This window comes from Sebastes fasciatus, chromosome 4, assembly GCF_043250625.1.
Source record: "Sebastes fasciatus isolate fSebFas1 chromosome 4, fSebFas1.pri, whole genome shotgun sequence".
Taxonomy (NCBI): Eukaryota; Metazoa; Chordata; class Actinopteri; order Perciformes; family Sebastidae; genus Sebastes; species Sebastes fasciatus.
The window spans coordinates 14785744-14805328 of NC_133798.1; the positions used below are offsets into that span (position 1 = coordinate 14785744).

General features: G+C 40.3%; 1 protein-coding gene across 1 annotated transcript; it reads right to left on the reverse strand.

Moving 5' to 3' along the window:
* Positions 1–4896: 4896 nt before the first annotated feature.
* On the reverse strand, positions 4897–6614 carry phlda2 (pleckstrin homology-like domain, family A, member 2). The gene is made up of 2 exons (XM_074632206.1): positions 6015–6614; positions 4897–5254 (listed from the first exon to the last, which is right to left on the reverse strand). Exon 1 carries the CDS (start codon positions 6483–6485, stop codon positions 6066–6068), a length of 420 nt encoding a protein of 139 aa, XP_074488307.1. The 5' UTR covers positions 6486–6614; the 3' UTR covers positions 4897–5254; positions 6015–6065.
* Positions 6615–19585: the final 12971 nt, after the last annotated feature.

The following is a 19585-nucleotide window of genomic DNA, read 5'->3' on the forward strand; positions in this document are numbered from 1 at the left end:
TGTGTGTATATATACAACATGTGTGTGTGAGGTTGTGCATATCCAATACACATGCATGTCTTAGATATGAGAGGTGCCAAATTCGTAAGATTCTCATCGAAAAACAGGCCTTCCAAGAGACAGACTGTCGATATTTGGGGAAATATCGCCTTACTCTGACATATGTTGAGTTTGCTTACTGCTGTAGACTTGTTTTCTATATTTCTATATTTGTAGCGGAAGTGGTCTGGACGAAGGAAGCTATTAGGTTGCATCATGGGAATGTCTCACAAACCAAAAACGACATGTCACCACTCGGTGTCCCATGATTCCTGACAAGAGGTTTTAAAAGTTGTTCAGTGTATGTGACACTATATATTTGTTCAGTGTTGTGCCCCGGTCTTCTGAGGTTATTTGAGTTACAGATTTGTGACCATCGCAGCCAGAGAGTGGGCAGATACAAGAGCTGAAGATGCGGATCTGGGGAGTTGTTTGCTTGTGACTCAGCACACAGAAATGGATGTCCCATTAAAAACAAACAACGTTGCCGTTGCTATAGACAATTAGGAGAATGACGCCTTTGTGGGTAAGATGAGGGGGGAAATCCGTCCAATTTATCCGTAAAACCAGATCTGGGAATCAGATGACCTTTATTTGGACGGAGGAATGATAAATGGGAAACAGCAGAGAACCATGGAGAGCTGGATTTTGGTCAAGCACTCATTTTTTGACTCTGAAGAACCCCATGACTTCGTATTGTCCATGGCCTGAGGCTGTCTGTCTGTCTCTGTATTTGCCGAGGTATGCGCTCAGGTATGCACTCACCTGAACAATGCGTCACAAGGTGAAATACCTGAAGAGGTTCTTTCCGGTAAAACGAGCCAGTGAATAGCACTTCTCTGAGGTAATCCCATTCCTATGGTTTAGAAAAAACGCTAAAGACCAGGTACACCCTGCCAGCTTTTTTTAGACAGCTGCAATGTTTTAAGCTCATCAGAGAAAACTAACAGTAAGTTACACAATTAATGGATCCTGTTTGACACAGATCTTGGAGTCTGTTAGTAAGCAGACTTTTTCCCGAGACCTTGCCTAATATCCTGATAGGCTCAGCTGTTTGGGTTTTAGGAGGTTTTTATTTACACGAAGCACTAGTGTTGTGTCCTGCTGGCGTCAGATTGGAGTCTGGTGGGAAGAGCGAGCGAGGAAATGACACATCAGGTTGAAGTGAATCAAAGTTCTTACGTGATAGAGGCTTACGGGAAGCAGAGTGATATTGTCATTAAGTGTGAGGAGGTGTACGTATACGCATACCTGAGCGAACTTGTTACGCTGTGAAGTGAAGTTAACGTGTCATCAAGCTGTGCTACCAAACCTGAAGTGCTACAGGCTGTTTGAAATGCCCAGACATGCTCTTTATGAGCTGTAAGACCACAGATTCTATGTGAAAGTAGATTCATAATTACAGTCTGAATCACTACTTTTCTATATTTAGAGTCCAAACCTTATTCTTTTACTATAAAGGGAATGAATCACGTTTAATGAAATTTTCCATGCTCAAGTGTCCACTTCTGAGCTTTTCAGAATTTACAACTTCATCATAAAGCTAGGGTCGGTACTGTAGAGAAACTAGCAATACATTTTGATACATTTTGAGGTAAATATTGGAGTAATTTGGCAGTAATTCTAGAGAAATTTCAAATAGGTTACTTGCTAATTATCACCTAATTACCATGAAATTTGCAGACCTGTAAAATGAAGTGTTACCCTTTTTTTTGTCAGAGCATTTGATTTATTGATTGCTGTCGGGGTGTAAAGAGAATTTCAACAAATGTTTTTGAAGAACACTACCAACCCTAGCTTTAAAATGTTCTTCATCGTATGGAGTAGGCAGGTGTCATCTTGTGATCTAAGTGTGTAAATTTCAGTCACGCGATAACAAGACTGTGAGAAGGAAAGTGAAGAAGGCCAATGAGATGTGATTGAAAGCTCTGAATAGCAAAGCATCTTTGAGCTTAGAACATTTTTGTCACACATATTGTTCCCAAAGTAAATGCTGTTTTGAAGCCTCCTCCACATAACCAAAATATAAATCTGGCAGCAGAAATACTACCATTCATTATATTACATTTTTATTTCATATTTTTATGTCTAAAAACAAACACACAAAGCCAAAGCCAAACCCACAAAGTCTTATTTGTGTGTAACTGGTGAATGTAAACAACAACCATACTGAGGACATGACCACAGTGTCCTCACTTATAGTTCACACAACAAGATAAAAATATATGTCTTTTCAACTTTTTATGTTTACTCTGACTTTTCCCAAACACACTATTTGCTCCACAAAACTAAAAAACATCTCCATCATCTCTCAAATGTTCCTTCCTATCCTGGCAACACTCATACAACACTGTCCTCTGATGCACTGAGTCATTTTTTCATGTTGAGGCAAACTCCTCCATGAAGGGAACAATATAACAGATTTATATCTGCATATCAATACAGATTAATGTCCTGACATATCGTAGAGTTATTGCTGCTTGTGTGGGAGTGAGACAAGTTTCTTCTGGCCACCAACCTTCACCTCACAACACCCTGCTCAGCTGTTACTCCATACGCACTGCCTCAGCTCGTCAGCGCTACACCTCGTGTTTACGATAAACGCCTCCGAATCTGTCATTTTTTTCCTGCTCGGTTTAACAACTGAAGATTAATTGTGTATACAGGTCACAGCCCTGCACACACTTGTCTCACGTCCTCTCTACTTATTGCATGTTTTCCCAAAGGATGTAACAATGGTTCACTGTTGCGCAGCCATGCCCTGTCCACATAATGACGGCCTATGGAGCGATGACGCCAAAGCTACAAGTATGGCCTGAGTGTGTGCCAGTGCTGCGTCAGAGGATGTTTATACAGCCTGAGATCAGAGAGGAAGACACAGTGTGTGAGTCTTTCTGGTTGGTATATGTGTCCAGATGAGCCAGGAAGTAAAGAACACAACCAGACGAACAGTGGATTCTGACTTCTTTTATCAGCCTTTGAAAACACGTCAAATGCTTAAACAAGAAGCCCTTTTCTGAATCAAACTGTTTAGAAAAGAATAGCATGCTGGTGACAAAGAAACCCGTGTGGCCCTTGGCTCAGGGGTCAAAGGTGTGTATGTGTGTGTGAGATTAAAGTGGTGCCAATTTGTGAGGCGGTATATTTAGAAAGGAGGCTCGTCCGCTCCGGTAATACTCCTCAGATCAGTCTAACCCTTTGATGCGCTCATTGTAGTGTGATCCTACTTCAAAGCCGCACCCGGGGACGGGATGGGACGAGGACGAGTGTGACTCCACTATACACTTCATTACCGCAGGCCAGAGATTCGGCTTTCTGTGACCTTTGACCTATGGCCATTTGTGCTCGTAACACACTTCCACTCCACAAGATCCACGACCGGAGGTATTTATTTGTGGGAAGGCTCGGGGTAGAGAGGACAAGACTTTTTTTAACATCCACACAGTGTTCAAAATAAACATTGTTTCCACTGTTTTAGCTCCGACACTGTGGATCAAACTCCACCTCAGTACCACATTAGCTGACTCTCTTATTCCCATTCACAGAAATTCTTGTATTTCATGGTATTGTATTGTATATGTGCACCAGTTTTAACTCTTGTTTTGAAAGGTGCTATAGAAATAAAGTTGAATATTTGCACATTGCTTTACTACCTCATTTAATTCTATTTGAAAGAAAAATTGTAACTTGCACACTTTTCTGATATATAGTATGTCATTGCACACTTTGCTATTGTATTGTATAAAGTATATTGTTGTTATTGTTATATGTTTATATTTCATATTTTCTAAGCTAGTTGTAGTAGTCTGGTATATTCATAGTGTATTCTAATATATTCTTTATATTGTGTATACTATAGATATCTATCTAGCTATCTATCTATTTTCCAAGGAGTTCGAGTAAAACATAACTGTGATTGTCATAGCTGAATGACATGTTCAGTATTCTGTCTTCTTCATAGCTTTTCTACATAGTTATAAACACAATCAACCCCAGGGTTTAAAGTTTATTGTTAGTATATTCTACAACTATAGGTCAGAAATTCCAACACATACTGATTAAATGTGCCTTATCAACATCTGGCCAATATACAGCCGATAATAAAACTATACAGCTAATTAAGAATGACTAATTGTTTCACATCAACTTCATAACCTGCATTTTATTATCTCCCTTCTCTAGGCCTTGAGAGGTTTTCTGAATATGACTAAAGCCGTGCTCACTGGGTTTATAACAGTAATTAAATAGGTGTGTACCTGGTGTCACGTTATACCCTTTGAAATAGCCTTCATGTCATGATAACAGGCCAGTAAAGTGGACTATACTGTGTGTTTTCGCCGCCTTGTAAAGAACAGAGGCGCCTGAACTAAAACTGATGTCAGCTTTTGTGAAGCTCATAGTCGGAAATACACCAACATAGGCTAACACATTAAATTATCAATTTTTAAATGTAACTTTTGAGCATTTTCGCTCCCAACAGTGGCGACCTATGGACCCACCACACCTCGGAAGCAGTAAGGGTGTGTTCAAAGGCGCCACGAGTCTTTTAAGTGTACCGTGCTGCTGACTGTATGCTTATCAGCTATGACTCAAGCCTGAAACCATCCCAGTGACAATAAAGAGTCACATTCCACCTGACAGCAGAGAGGAAAGGGACTTTCCTCTCCACCACTCCCTTTTTACTCTTGCATGTCTGGCATTTACTAAGAAATGCTGCTGTTGAAAAGTGTCCCGGAGTGTCTAATATACTGTTACTGACTCTATGATGCTGTAATGAGATACTTAACAAACACATTGACACCAAGTAGAGCTAGTTGAGACATGAAAAAACAAAAAGTATAGAACAGGAGGGCAAAGTTATGTCAAAAAATGCAGGAATATTTATTCAAATAAATACACACTCAACACAAATATTAAAATAGTAAATAATTTAAACAAGAACAAGCTGTTTGCCAGTAATCCTGGAAACAAATAAATTAACATCATGGAGTCATATTCCTCCCAGGAGAGCAAACTTGAAATAGTTTTGACAATTCAAGAGTTCGGTCCTGTGTGTGTGGAGCTTCTGTAAATCTCTCCGTCTGTCGGGTTGGATCAGATGTCCCCCCCTTCTCTCCGAGAGCTCAGTCCCCGTGCAATCCTTCATCTCTTCTGGACCGGATGACCTCGTCTTCCTTTTGGTCCGCGTAATATTTCTGTATGGTCCGTTTTGACACTAGAAGGAGATAAAAAAAGACATGTCATTAGTTTCAAGATTCTCCCACTGCGTTCAGCTTCATTCTTATTCATACATCATGTCAGCTATAGGGGAGAGTGGGGTAAGATGAGCCAATTTTTACTTATGCTGTCCTCGAGTTTAGGAAAAATGAGACAAGTAGAATGAAAACATGAACCATAATTTCAGGATCTCTCCTATCAAATGAAATTATCAGCATGCATCGATAACAAAGCTGTCTGGAAAAAAAGGACCTTCCAAAAAAAAGTAGTATGTACTTGAATTGTGATTACTAATTGGCCTTTTATAATGCTCATTATAACAGTCTTTTGCTCATGGATTTTATCTTGGTCTCTGTTTTGTGGATGTGTGAGATTTTGTTGTCTGCTCTGTTGACCTGTTTTTATTCTGCCTATGTCTGTAAAGCACTTTTGGTCAGCTCATGTTTTATATTCAAATTATTTATTGGCATAAAAAGTACAACTGTAAAAAAAATAATTTGAACATGTTTGAAACAGTGTTATCCTAGACCCGTATTTCCTAAACCCCCTGTTCCTCTTTGTAGTGATGGAGCTAGTGGTACACAGGGAAAGTTTGGTAACGTACACATAGAATTACATTCCCAGGAAATGGAAAACAAAAATGAAATAAATACATAAATAGATAAATAAAATAAATAACAGTGAATAGATAGCTCATGTTGTTTTAAAAGCTCTATAAAAATAAATTTGACTTGATATTTCATGGTGTTTTCTCTCACCATATTAGGAGTGGTTAACAGCCTGGAGTCCACGTGATGCACCGCGGCTCCTCAAGGAGCCCTCGCCATGCGCCTCTCCTGTTGTCCTGGCGACGCGCTCTCGTTGTCCTGCCTTGTCTTAAAGTCCTCTATCGCCTTTCTGTTCTGGTAATCGATCAGCGCCATGGTGATCACCGCGTTCCAGCAGTTCTCCTCTCCGGAGCAGCGGAAATCGATCTCCTTATTGTCCGTAGTCACGATGGTGAAGTAGACGAACTTGCCGGTCCGCTCCACGCAGTCCACCTTCTTGATGGACTGCAGTTTGAGCTCCTTGCCTCTGGTGCGCTTCTTCTGCGTGTCCGCGTAGATGTTGAGGCTGTCCGTGGTCAGGACGCACGTCTTCCTCTTCCAGAACTGGAGCAGGTTGTCGCTCCTCTTCTCCAGCTCTCCTTCCTTGAGGATCTGGCTGATCTCCGCTGCGGACATTTTCATTGTATATGTCAGGTTAGTGTGGTGTCTGAGTGAGGTGAACAACCAGCTGTTTCCAACCCGAGGTAGGAGCTTCCCTACAGAGGCTGTGGTGGTGATAATCCAGAGTGGCGTCGTTGTGAATGAACCAAGGTACAGCAGAGGACTTTTATAGTCTCCTCTGCTCGGAGCCCTTCCCACTTGACGTCAGATGACTTGGGAATGCATCAACAGTTGCCAGTGGAGTAATTCAAGGCTGTGTGTGTGGGCGGTGGGAGGAGAGATGAGAGCAGAGGAAGTCCTAACGTGGACCTCATTACACCACTCACATGTTAATTACTAATCCACATCCTACTGCAGGGGATTAGTCCAAATATTTGCCCACTCTGCAGCCAGTGATTCAGTTTAGTATGGTTAATTACCAGATGTGCACTGAGGGAGCTGAGAACATGCACTGTAAAAAAAAAACATTTTTAGATTGAGTGTTTCGATACTTTCACAGTATTTATATAGGATTTAAGCCTGCTTTATAATAAAAAAACATGAAAATCTCACTTTATTATAATATGGGACTTTTAAGGGAATGAACTAGGCTGTCATGGGAAAAAAAGCCTGGATCACAAACTTTAACAGGGAATTCAAAAGTCCGAAAAGACTTTTGATATTAAAGGTTTATGGGGGCCAGAGTGGGTTTTACGCAGGTTTTATTTGTAAAAAAAAAACATTCTTTTTATAGTTTTTTTCAAGACATTTTACATTTTTTGTCTGTATTTCAAAATGACAGAAAATTTTTTAAAAATTACATGTTTCATTTGTGATTTATATGTAAATGGTCTTAGATTTACAGTATGTTTTTGTATTGAAGCTGTATTTAAGATTTGTTTTGCCAAATTTTACGGTGGTTTTTATGGTGTATGACTATTCTAACAATAAATATATGTTAAAAGTAAAATATTTCTTGTAAAATTACAGTAATAAAGGGAAAATTATATGGAGATAATTGCTGTTTTTCCCCCCTTTTTCCATCTCATTACACCGCCAAAATGTTAATTACTAATCCACATCCTACTGCAGGAGATTAGTCCAAATATTTGCCCACTCTGCAGCGACTGATTCAGTTTAATACGGTTAATTACCAGATGTGCCCTGTGAGTGAGCTGAGGACATGCATAAAACCCACTCTGGCCCCCCATAAAACCTTTAATACCAACAGTCATTTCAGAGGGACTTTTGAATTCCCTGTTAAAGTTTATGATCCAGCCTTTTAAGTTTTACTTCTACCTACTCCTTTTCGGACACTATTACTCTTGTTTTGTTTGTTATTATTTTGTATCTGTTTTTATTTATTTTATGTTCGAAATAAAGTCTTTCATTCATTCATGAATACAGCAGCTTACTGTAATCAAAGCATACAGTCATTTGCTGTAATAATTCAAAATGTACAGTAAAATACTGGCAGCAGTTTCGCCAGTAAGTTACTGTACAATTTACAGTATCTGTACTGTATCAAAAGAAAACAGCAGCTTACTGTAATCAAAGCATACAGTAATTTGCTCTAATAATTCCAAATAATACAGTAATTTATTGGTGAGCTGAGAACAAATCAACTCTGGACCCTCATAAACCTTTTAATATCAACAGTCATTTCAGAGGGACTTTTGAATTCCCTGTTAAAGTTTATGATGCAGGCTTTTTCCATGACAGCCTGGAAATACATTCCCTTTATACGTCCTCCACTGTGCCATGTAAAGTGCTGCCTGTGCCACCCAGCTCTCTAGTGATTCTTTAAAGAGGCAATACTTCAGACTAAACTTGTTTCACCTCAGTGGTGTTTTATAAACTCTGCTATTCCTGTCTGTGGATGTCAAGCCGCTGAAATATATCCAAACAGCCCACGAGCACTTTCATTTTCCATTCAGTGAGCAGAGGATTCATCATACTGTGTGCCAGCAGCTACACAAAGGTAGCATAGTTATGCAGCTCCTTACAGAGGAGTTACAGAGCCCAAAACAGAAAGCAAACAGGGTTGTCATGGACTGTTTAACATCTCCCTGTTGCCTTAAAAAATGTGAGTTAACTGAACTTATTGTTTAGACACAAAGACCTTAAACCTGTGGCTAAACTTTTTCTAGAGCTAAATGTACACAGGAGCTCAATATGAGGCTGCTCCCAGCGATCGTGTTAAATGATCAGAGTACGTGGACTGAATTGGATACCAAACTTCATTGTGAATCGCCTTGTTTTAATTATTATTATTATGATGAACATGTCAATCCATCATGTCTTTGGATAGTTTGAACTCTCAAACATTGTATGGTAGGAAGTCTGCTAATATGCTTGTGTTTTATTAAAAACTTAATTTAAAATGAGTTGAGTGAACTCTTATTCAACTGATCATTTAAAGTAAAAAAAAGACTTCAAGTCAGGTGAACTCAAGTTCTGAAGAAATTAAATGAAAAAAGAATTAACTTGGAATTAATACAACATATATATTTTCATTAATGACAAAAGTTTAGTTGATTCCACTACTGTGTATTTAAAAGTGCTAAATACGGGATTGAGAGCATTTCTATTGCCTCTCAACGGCTGTCAACATGGCGACGGCGAGCCGCGGATGGGTGCTACGCTTCTGTGTCGCCGGCGTCGGTCGGGACGGCGTTATCGTCTGTAAGCGCCGTATGAGAGCAGTGCAGAGCAGTGGCTGTAAGCTAGCCAGTGGGGCACGCTCACATGCACTATAATCACATGCAGACGGTCCAACTATGTCAACAAAGAATGGAGAAGCTCGGATTATAACACACAGAGCCTCCGCGACTTCATTCTCTGCTCAGGTAGACATTACTCCTCTATATCCTTACATAGACAATAGTTGTTTGATGCTAAATTAATGCCCTGGATATCGAGTTTAGCACCTTTAAAGAAGTAAATAAGGAAGGAAAAGGGTCAGCTGTGATTATTTCCTGATTTTACAGTCAGGTGGGTTTGATACAACCGGAGGTGTCATTATGCCCTTTGATATCGCTGCATAGATCACATCTGCCACGAGCCCCTTCACCAACAACTGACCAAAGTGTCACTCTGTCAGTCACCTGACTGGCTCACTCCTGGTTCATGTTCATGTCAGAATGACAGTAGCAGACTTTAGATGTGTATCACTGAGCCTCTGTCTGGGGGATCGATCCTCAAAGTATTAATACTTAAAAAACTATTTAAAAAATGTGCTATCGCCCACCCCTAGCCTGTGTGAATCAGCAGGAGGAGGTGGTAAGAAGGCAGATGTCATCGACTCATCATCATCACCCACACAAACACAATCCTGACCCTGGTGTCCAGTTCACATACAACAGCCAGGGTGCATCGCTCCTGTGCACAGTGGCAAACGTTCATCAAGCACCCACTTGTCTGCCTCGCTATCACTGTCCTCTCTCAGACGTTTTGGAAACATCCCCCCTCCGGAAATGAAATGTCATCATGGACTATATAACTATACACACACACACACACACATACACACACACCACTTCTCCAGAGTTCTCCAGTAGTCATGCGTTAATATCTGGGCGACCAGATGGGAATCAAACTTGCCCCCATGAGTTAGAGAGAACCTCCCATAAGACTTCACACATCAACACTACTATGACCATACAGACATTTGACTGCATCACAGGCGTAGCCATGGTGAATCACTTTACACAGCTCGCCGAGCCGTCTGCTAATCAACCCCTGCATGAGTGTTGACACTGGAGCGGGATGTGGCGGCCAGTTTAATCGTCTGATCTCCAAGAAAAGGAAACCACATGTGTGTACTGAGTCAAACAGCATGTCGCCAGCTTCTGTTGAGTGAAGAGGAGCACCGCCGCCTCTTTACCAACCCCCTTTGTTTTCTCTTTGTTGCCTGGCAGTGTGTGTGTGTGTGTGTGTGTGTGTGTGTGTTTGTGTTATGTGTACATGTGTGCATATATAGGTTTTTGTTTGCGGTGGAGACTCGCAGACATGCCCGGGCAGTGACTCAGCGTGTGGTGGGGCGCCTTACTTTGGAGGAGTTTGCTTACTAAAGGAGGGCCAGGTGTGTGTGAGACAGAGTGTGTGCACATGCGGATGACTATGTTGTGTCTATATCATCAGATCATCAATTATTTTCCCCGTGAAGACGGCTAGAGGATAATTAATTATACGCAGCAGTGGTGTTAACGTTTGTACGTGTTTCTGAAAAGATAGAGAAAAAAAGAAAATATGGAAATTAGATAACTAAACTAAGTCTGAAGAAGCAGAAAGTAGCCTTTACTTGTTATATATCAGTGTAAATATGATCCATATTCAGTCAGTACACACTCAGTTTTCTTTGAACAAAGTGTTTTGGCCAACATCATACTCCTTTCATAAGCCTCACACACACGCACACAACTCCAACAGCAGTTAAACTCCAATGTGTCACTGTTTTCCCAGTTTTTCCGGCTTATGAGAAAAGTACAACTCTTTCTGGAGGGAGTCAGACTGTGTAATAAATCTCAGGAAGTGTGTTGTGACAACATTGGGTTCATATCAGCACCCTCCGGTTCTCACTGTCTCCGCATAGACAAAACAAAACCCCCAGAAACACAGAGAGAGAGAGAGGAAGTAAGATAATGTGTAAACTGCAACAATTGAGGAAGGTTTTGATTATAAAATGAACAGATAATATGTGAGTTACTGAGCACGTGGCGTGACAAAACAGCTACATGTCTGTTGTTCTTTTCACCTTGTTGACTTCAGTGTGATGGAGTTTTGCAGCCATGGGCACATCGGTGTGACAAAACAGTAGGTGGAAGGACCAGAAAGGGCCTTTAGAGTTTGGTAGTCGTGTTGGGACTTGAAGCTGCTGAGTGTTTACTGTGAGTCACAGCACACAAAACACCTAAAATACAAAAGAAGGCAACTCCTTGAACCCTGCTCAAATTAACTTGTTTGGGCTGAAAATAAGTCAGTAATGTTAGAGATTAATCTATTTCTATTAATACAAGATTTCACATAACATCACATAAAACAGGACTCTGCAGAACTCTGATAGAGACTAAATTAATCTACTTAGTTACAGTCATTGAGAACAAGTCAATATAAATTTGCATACAGTACTTTTTAGAGGATTTGATGATTCATTATTGGTCATTTTAAATAGAATTTTCCAGAAAATCGAAAAATCTAAAGAAAATCAAAAATCTAAACATGCAATAAAACCAAAACCACCAGAAAACTGAAACAATGAGTTTAAAGACATTAAAACTGTCTGTAGAGCTCAGAGGAACTGCAGTGTCATCTGTGGATTCATCACACCCCTTTCACACATATAATTAATAATGTGATCCATTGTTAATCTTAAACTATTGATTGTAACCACTTTAACCTTTGAATTGGTCTAATAAATTAAATAAAATTAAAATCTGATAAAGAGAAAGAGAGACCTGGCCAGGACAGCAGCAATAATCTGTCAATCAAGGTGTGGACTATTAACCGTCACACCCAGCAGTTATACTAACAACCCATTGTAATCAACTACTAGTCTGTGCACAAATGTTTGCTTAACCTCACTTTGCTACTAAATGGTCGTTACTTTAGGGGATAATAAATGTAAAAAATTAAAGTAATAATCTCAAAGTTTTTCATTTAAAGGAACAGTGTGTAACATTTCGGGGGAGCCCAACATGTTGTACCACCATGTTTCTACAGTAGCCCAGAACGGACAAACCAAGCACTGGCTCTAGAAAGAGCCTTTCGCGTTTTTACGTTACCTGAAAGCCACTGTAGTTCCCCGACATGCTCGTGAAACTGCAGAAAAGTGAGTGCAAAAGCGTGATACCGCCAGCCGCCATATGACCTCTGTTGTTCCTAAAGTAGTGTTATTATGGTAAGGATGGCCTCTGAACGAGGCGTACGCTGTTACCACGGCTTTGCACTCAGTGGCTCACGTTACCGCACTCTTGGAAAGGGAGGAGTGAGCAGAGGGGTCCTCAGTTGGATGCAATCTGCTACCACACCACTAAGATGCCATCAAATCCTACACACTTTACCTTTAAATACGTGTCTGTTAAGTTCCTATCTATTGCTGAATGAGGTAACACAATACTCGTGAAAGTAGAAGGTAACATGCAAATTGCAAAACTCTCGCGAGATGGTTAAGGTTTAGGATAGGTTGTCGGGCAGCGAGTCTCGCAGGAGTTTTTGCATGTTTTCGCAATTTGCGGGTTACCTTCTAGACAAAACACAATCGTGATGGTGGGGATTGAGCCTATTTAGCCCACTGATGAAAGCCATTTACATTTGCAGTATTACGAACTGGGTGTCTGTGGAGACATTCACGAGAATTACCGCTTGTAAAAAAACAGGTGAATATTTTCAAGAGTTTAGTAATTATTGATTTTGCCTATAGTTTTATACAGGATAAATAATATCTCAGAATATTTTGTAAAAGGAAACATTTTCCTAACCTGGCTTTTTGCAATTTTGCTCATTTCTGCAATGATAGTGCAAATAAATTAATGTTGGATTTTGTTTGTGCTTGCACATTATGTTTATGTTTATTGTGAAGCCCCCCCTAGACAGTGAACTATACATAGTCAGCCTAACAATGGGGAGCAGTATGGATGAGCTGGCTGTGATGAGCCGCTGACAAGTACAGCAGAGCTCGCAGGTAACAGCTGCATACTGTGACACGTTTATGACTTCAGCCTGCCTCAAACACACACACACACACACACACACACACACACACACATATCCTCTTCTGCTCTTTTGCTCTTTGGTGACATGCCCTTGTGATGAGACTCCGGAGCTATTTGAGGCATTGTTCTGATAAGCCCTGCGTGTGTGTGTCTGTGGCCACGCTGGCATTCAGCAGCGTGGGAAAAAGAACAAATGGCTGATGAGGGCTGAGCACAGTCAAACACAAAGCTGCAGGAGGAACCGTTGGAAGACAATGAAAACGGACATGACTGTGTCATGAGGAACTGGCCAGTTATTAAAGATTGCCAAGAGGCTCAAATCTACATCAGCTTATGTTTTATGAACTATTACATATCCTTTAACTTATATCAAAGTAAAAATACAAGAATGCAAAAATACTCAATTAAAAGTGGTCATTGTGAAAATGTTAGTATCAAAAGTGCTCATTAGATAGAATGACCACTGTCAGAGTATTATATATTTCAAAGGATTATTATTGTTGCATTGACATGAGTAGCATTTTAATATTATAGCTGGTCGAGAGAGGGTTAACGCCTTAGTAACCTGCAAAATAAAAAGTAACTACAGATGTTAGGTAAATGTAGTATAAAGAACAATGTCTCCTTAAAATTAGGGCTGTGTATTGACAAGAATCTGGCAATACAAAAAACTGCATGGATTTTGCCCCAAACTGCATGTGATTATCATAAAGTGGGCATGTCTGTAAAGGGAAGACTCGCGGGTACCCATAGAACCCATTTTCATTCACATATCTTGAGGTCAGAGGTCAAGGGACCACTTTGAAAATGGCCATGCCAGTTTTTCCTCATCAAAAGTTAGCGTTATTTAGCCTCCTTCACGACAAGCTAGTATGACATGGTCGGTAGCAAAGGATTTATAGGTTTTCACTCTAGCTTTAAAATTGAGCTTGCTACAACCTCTGGAAGATCGAATAGTGACCGGGACAATGGCGGGCAATCGGACTTTTAAAAGGTTAATTAAAAATCGTGATACTCATGTGTATTGATATTTTTTTACACCCCTACGTAAAATGTAGTGATATAGAAGCACAAAGTATAGCTAAGTACATGTAGGCCTAATTGTACTGAAGTACAGTACTTGCAGGAGATGTAATTAATCACATTCCTTCACTGGCCTTATTACTCTGGTATGTATTTCCAGAATGCTGTTCAGCAAGAGTCAACTATCTCATAAATGTCGCTGCATATTAAACACTAATTGTTGTTTGTCCAACTATCATTAACACATACTTTAACTCAAAAGGTGTGTGAACCATGCAGTCTTGGCTAACCACACTTCCTTCACACACATGGCGTGAGCCACGTGAAGAGTCTCCGGTGAGAGTCCATCACCTCATACTTGCCAATTTGACTCTGCAAAGAATGGCAGGTATGCAGGTCTGCAATCCTTCTCCCTGCCAGGAATGTAGCATTCACTTTGCTGTCTGCATAGCTTCACTGCGGCTTATATGATAAACCTAGAGTCTTTCCATTGAACCAAAACTAATCTGTGGTGGGAGCGGGGCCATGAACTGGACTTTTGGGCTTGATGGTTTAACCACTTTTAGGTCCGTGCTTTCCAACTCCATGACTCTGCTTTGCTGTAACGACGGTTTATGTTGTGCAGAAACAAAGTGGACTAAAAGTAGAACACTAAAACTTTCACAAACCAACATTTAGTTTGTTTTAATCGTCCTCTGGTGCAGTTCATTTGGGCGGTTGTGAACCCAGTAATCATACTCTGGTGCGGACCAAAACAACCGGTCTGACACCACTTGCGAGAGGTGGTCTCAGACTATTTCCAAGAGAACCGTAACGCAAGCTGTCCATGCGGGCATTTGTTGAGATGGACACAGGTAAACGAGAGGTTAACATGAGTGGGAGAGGACTGATCTGGAGTCTGATGTTTGCTTGACGTCTGGGCCGAAGAGAACAGAATATGCTAAATAAAGTCTGCAAAAACAATGACGTTTGTAAAGTCATTCAAGATAAACTGGTGGAGAAGGGATTCGTGCGCATAGTAGATCAGTGCAGAGTTAAAGTGAAAAACCTTTGACAGCAATATATCAAAAGGTGTGATTCTCTGCATAAAAGTCGCAGCTCCAGAGACGAAAAAGAAAAATTTGCTCCTTCTTAGACGCCCCCTCAGCTAAATTTTTATTTTTTTTGGTCCGCTTTAGTTTGGGCACTGTGAACCAGACAAAATAGAAAATGAAACAAAAGTATAAATTTCACTTGTATTCGGACTAACCAAACTGACTATGGATTGTGAAAGCACCCTGAAACAATGTCTCATTGTCAGATAATCTATCTAAAGCCAAAAGATGATTAATTAGTTTGGAAATTCTCCTCAATGTTAGCTCATTTATGCAGCAATGCCTCAACATGTCTGAATTTGACTGGAAGTCATCGATCAAAATCAAGTCATCAGATTCATTCAATGATTCGCTGGAATTTCCCCAGGAATTGTAAGTCTTAACCAGAAATATGTGATGCAATATTCTGGGGGGGAGCCAAGCATAAAAGTCTAATAAAATCCATTTCTGTCTAAGCTTGCAACATTGACCTTGAAACAAAGCAGAGCATGCAAAGTTTACATATATTCAAACCAGCCTTGTCTCTGATTTCATTCCTATGTCCTCATGCCTGTTCACGTGGTTCAGGTCTGACTCACAGCTTCATCGATGCTCAGAAGTCGAGGAGTGCGATTCAGGTTAAACACGCCACACCCAGTTCCCAGTTCATTCACCGTTCCATTCATAAATCCAGACAAAGGTGTGCTGCCCTGTCGCTATGCTGTGATTGGGTGTGAAGCTTACTTTCCCACACATACCAGGCAGAAAGGTAACCGGTGGTAATGCAGTAAAGCAAATAAGATTAGCAGAGTTATATTGACCATTGTTTATAGTCATTTGTGTTAAGCACACAAGGATAAACATAAAAGAACAAAGTGTGCCTGGTTGACAAATCGCTTTAATGTAACAGATTGTGGAAAACGTTCTCATAACTCTGGTACATTCGGCTTATTTTTTAATGTTTTAGTTTCTCCCAAAACTCCTTCTCATGTTTCCACAAAATCTAGTTTTAGTGACTAAAACGGTCTGACTCAACTCCCTCGTCTCTTCTGCAAAGACTTTACACATTTTCCCCACACTGCCATACACTCATCCAAAAGACATGCCAGTCATGAAGACTGAACATGCTCCTGCCCGAAATGAGCAAGTACAAAAATAAATAAATAAAAAGAATAGGTGGATTGTGTTTCGGCCAACAGCCGTCAAAATCCCTCCATTTGACATATTTCCATCACCTGACGCCCACTTACAACATTTAAACAGCGCAGAAGATGATGACTGGAGGGATTTCAAACAGTTTTGTCTTGAGACGACGGAAAAGATATTGTGAAACCCACGCTGAAGTGTTAGTCACATCCTTGTTTGGTCTCAATCCTGGAGGAGATTGTGCACCGCTCAGCCCAAGGACGCTGCCCTTCCTGAACAGTTTCCCATGAGCCATCTGCAGTGTGTGGCAGGTTTTGTTTATGCACGGCAGGTGCTGTCAGGAGAGGTTAAGGCGACAGCTGAACTCTCCCCTTTATTGCTCATTTCCTGACCTTTGCTTTAGTACTACACAGCATAACTTCCCTCAAGATTGGCCTTCACTTAGTATACTGTGTACTGCTTTTGGTTTAAAAGGAATCGTTCACTTCAAATTTTAGTAAATATCTGCTCACCATTAACGCAAAAACTCCAGTGGAGTTCTGAGTGAGTAAATCACCAGGTTTCCATTTTTCCCATTTGATGGGAAAGTCAAAGTTTGACCTGATTATGGAACTAGATGAAAAGTTAAGGGATCACCAAAGTGATTATGGCCCAATCCCAATGTCCCCCACTAAGGCCTTAAACGCTGAACCCTCAGGGACTTGACTGACGTCACCTGGTAAATGGTTGAGTGTGAGACGCTGCAAGGGCTTGAAATGGTATAAATATGAGTGGAACAGCACTTTGCGGCGACATATCTCGTTACCTTGACGACGCCAATTGTGGGTTTTTATTTTATGTTATGATGTAACTGTCAAACAATTCAATTTACTTGATTTTGTCAAACTTAAAAGAAATGGTTGATGAAAAAAACAGGTATCTCATATAGTCTAATGGTTGAATTCCTCTGATTTCATGTGTTTTTATGTATCTTAAATCTGTGTATCTTACTGTGTAAATTTAAACATGCCTGGCTAAACACCTCTTTGTTTATCTTTTTGTTTTTTGAGCTTCCCCTGGTAACCGTGTTTAACGTCACAACGCCAGGAATTGTGGGTAAATACCTCAGGCAAAGTATGCAGAAATGCGGACTTACGGAGAGTGTTCAAAAAGCCCTCAAGGACTTGACGATTTGACAGAGCCCTAAACCCTCACAAACTTTACAGGAGTGCGCCTCAAAGCCTGTGAGTCTGTGAGTGTGGACATTGGGATTGGGTTTATAATTCACCCTGAGGGGAACATGGATGTCTGTACAAAATTGCATAGACTTCAATTTGATTTTTGTCGAGACATTTCACTCAAAATTAACCTCATATAGGAAAAAAGTCAGGATCATCAAAGTCATTGGGATTCATCCAATCCAGTCCAGTAGTTAATGAGATACTTCCATCTGGACCAAAGTGGTGGACCGACAGGCCATAGAGCCACGCTGCTAGAAAAAAAATAAGAAAGTAAGGAGACAATAACTTCAGTTTTGCGCTTCATGCATCATCTGATAACCAAAGAATGATCAAAATGTGTGCAACGCTGTGAGTTCTTGTGTCAATGCCACCAGTAACATTATCAGATCTAAGACGTAATGGTCTCTTTGGTTCAACTCATTCAGTTGTGAACACCAACCCCGGCGTCAGCAGCATAAAGCACCTCTCTATTCCCTCCTTTCTCTGGAACTCAATCTGGCTCACACCACTTCCGACCGGGAGGAGGACGATACAAAAGACCCCACACAGACAAGCTCGTTCAAGCACACTCGTGTGTGCGCTCACGTACAGGCTGGGCCAAAAGCACCTTGGGGCCAAGAGTGGGACAGTGGGTGCAGCTGCAGCTGGGAGGAAGGTCAGAAGAAGACTGCACCCTTAGACTTGTGCTGGACGAGGATGAGACGATGGCAGAAGGCGTCATTTTGAGATAATCCCGGCAGTCTGAATACTTTTCTTTGTTCTGCTGCTCAAAGCTCAGAGATCATCTCCCTTTGAGTCCACTAAACTGATTCCTTCTATACGCGTTGTTGATACATCCTCTCTGACCATCCATCCGTGCACATACACACTTGACAAAACATCAAACAGCTGAGGAGTGGTGTGCAGAGGATGTCAGAGAGAGCACAGAAGATAAAGCCTCAGTGTAGTTTATTTTTTATTTTTATTTTCATTCTCCCGTCTTTCAACGGGACCAAATGAGTTGACTAACTTGACATTTGTCTTATGACCAGCCTGCTGATCCCTCGGACTTTCTGGATCTCAAGACGTCACCTTCCAAAACTGCAGGGTGCACAGACAGAAACTATTCTGATAACGCATTGCTTCATCACTGATACTATTTTTTAATTTTTTTAATTTACAATTTATCATTTCATATGTAAGTGTATTACTGCTTAATTACTGTACTAGTCTCACTATAATATGACTTTTTTTTTTACTTTTTTCAAATTAGTATACTATGACTCTTTTAAAAGTTTTTTCTGACATACTATACTAAGACTTATTGACATGCTATACTATGACTTTTTTTCGAAATAGTATATTCCATGACTTTTTTTTTTACTTTTTCTGACATACTATACTATAACCTTTTTTCGAAATAGTATGCTATGACTTTTTTGGACATAATATACCACGACTTTTTTGGACATACTATGACTTTTTTTACAACTTTTTCTGTCATACTATACTAAGACTTATTGATATACTATACTGTGACTTTTTTTCAAGATAATAAACTGACTTTTTTCGACATATTATACTATGACTTTTTTTTAGATTTTCTGATATATTATACTAAGACATTTTTGACTTTTTTTATTACTTATTACTTACATAATATGCTATGATTTCTTTGACTTTTTCTTTACTATGTTATGTTGGCATACTAAAGGTATACATAGTAAATTTGGTTGACAAACACCTTAAATATCGATTTTCAGTACAAACAGCAGTTTGTCTGCTGTGCAGCTCCATTTTCCTGCAGAAAGCACAGAAATTAGTTTTCCGACACAATTGGACTCCTTGTTACAGTGAGGCAATCCTCAAACCCCCCACACAGCAGCCTCAGCATGAATAGTGTCTTGTTCACAAGTCTGTAGAGCAAAATCCCCGAAATTACAGAAAGAGACAGGAGATATTTCAGTTTGTTGTCTGTCTGCTGTTGA

Bases quoted from the DNA above. Each gene is read 5' to 3' on its own strand.
- phlda2 (XM_074632206.1), bottom strand. From the start codon at position 6,485: ATGAAAATGTCCGCAGCGGAGATCAGCCAGATCCTCAAGGAAGGAGAG.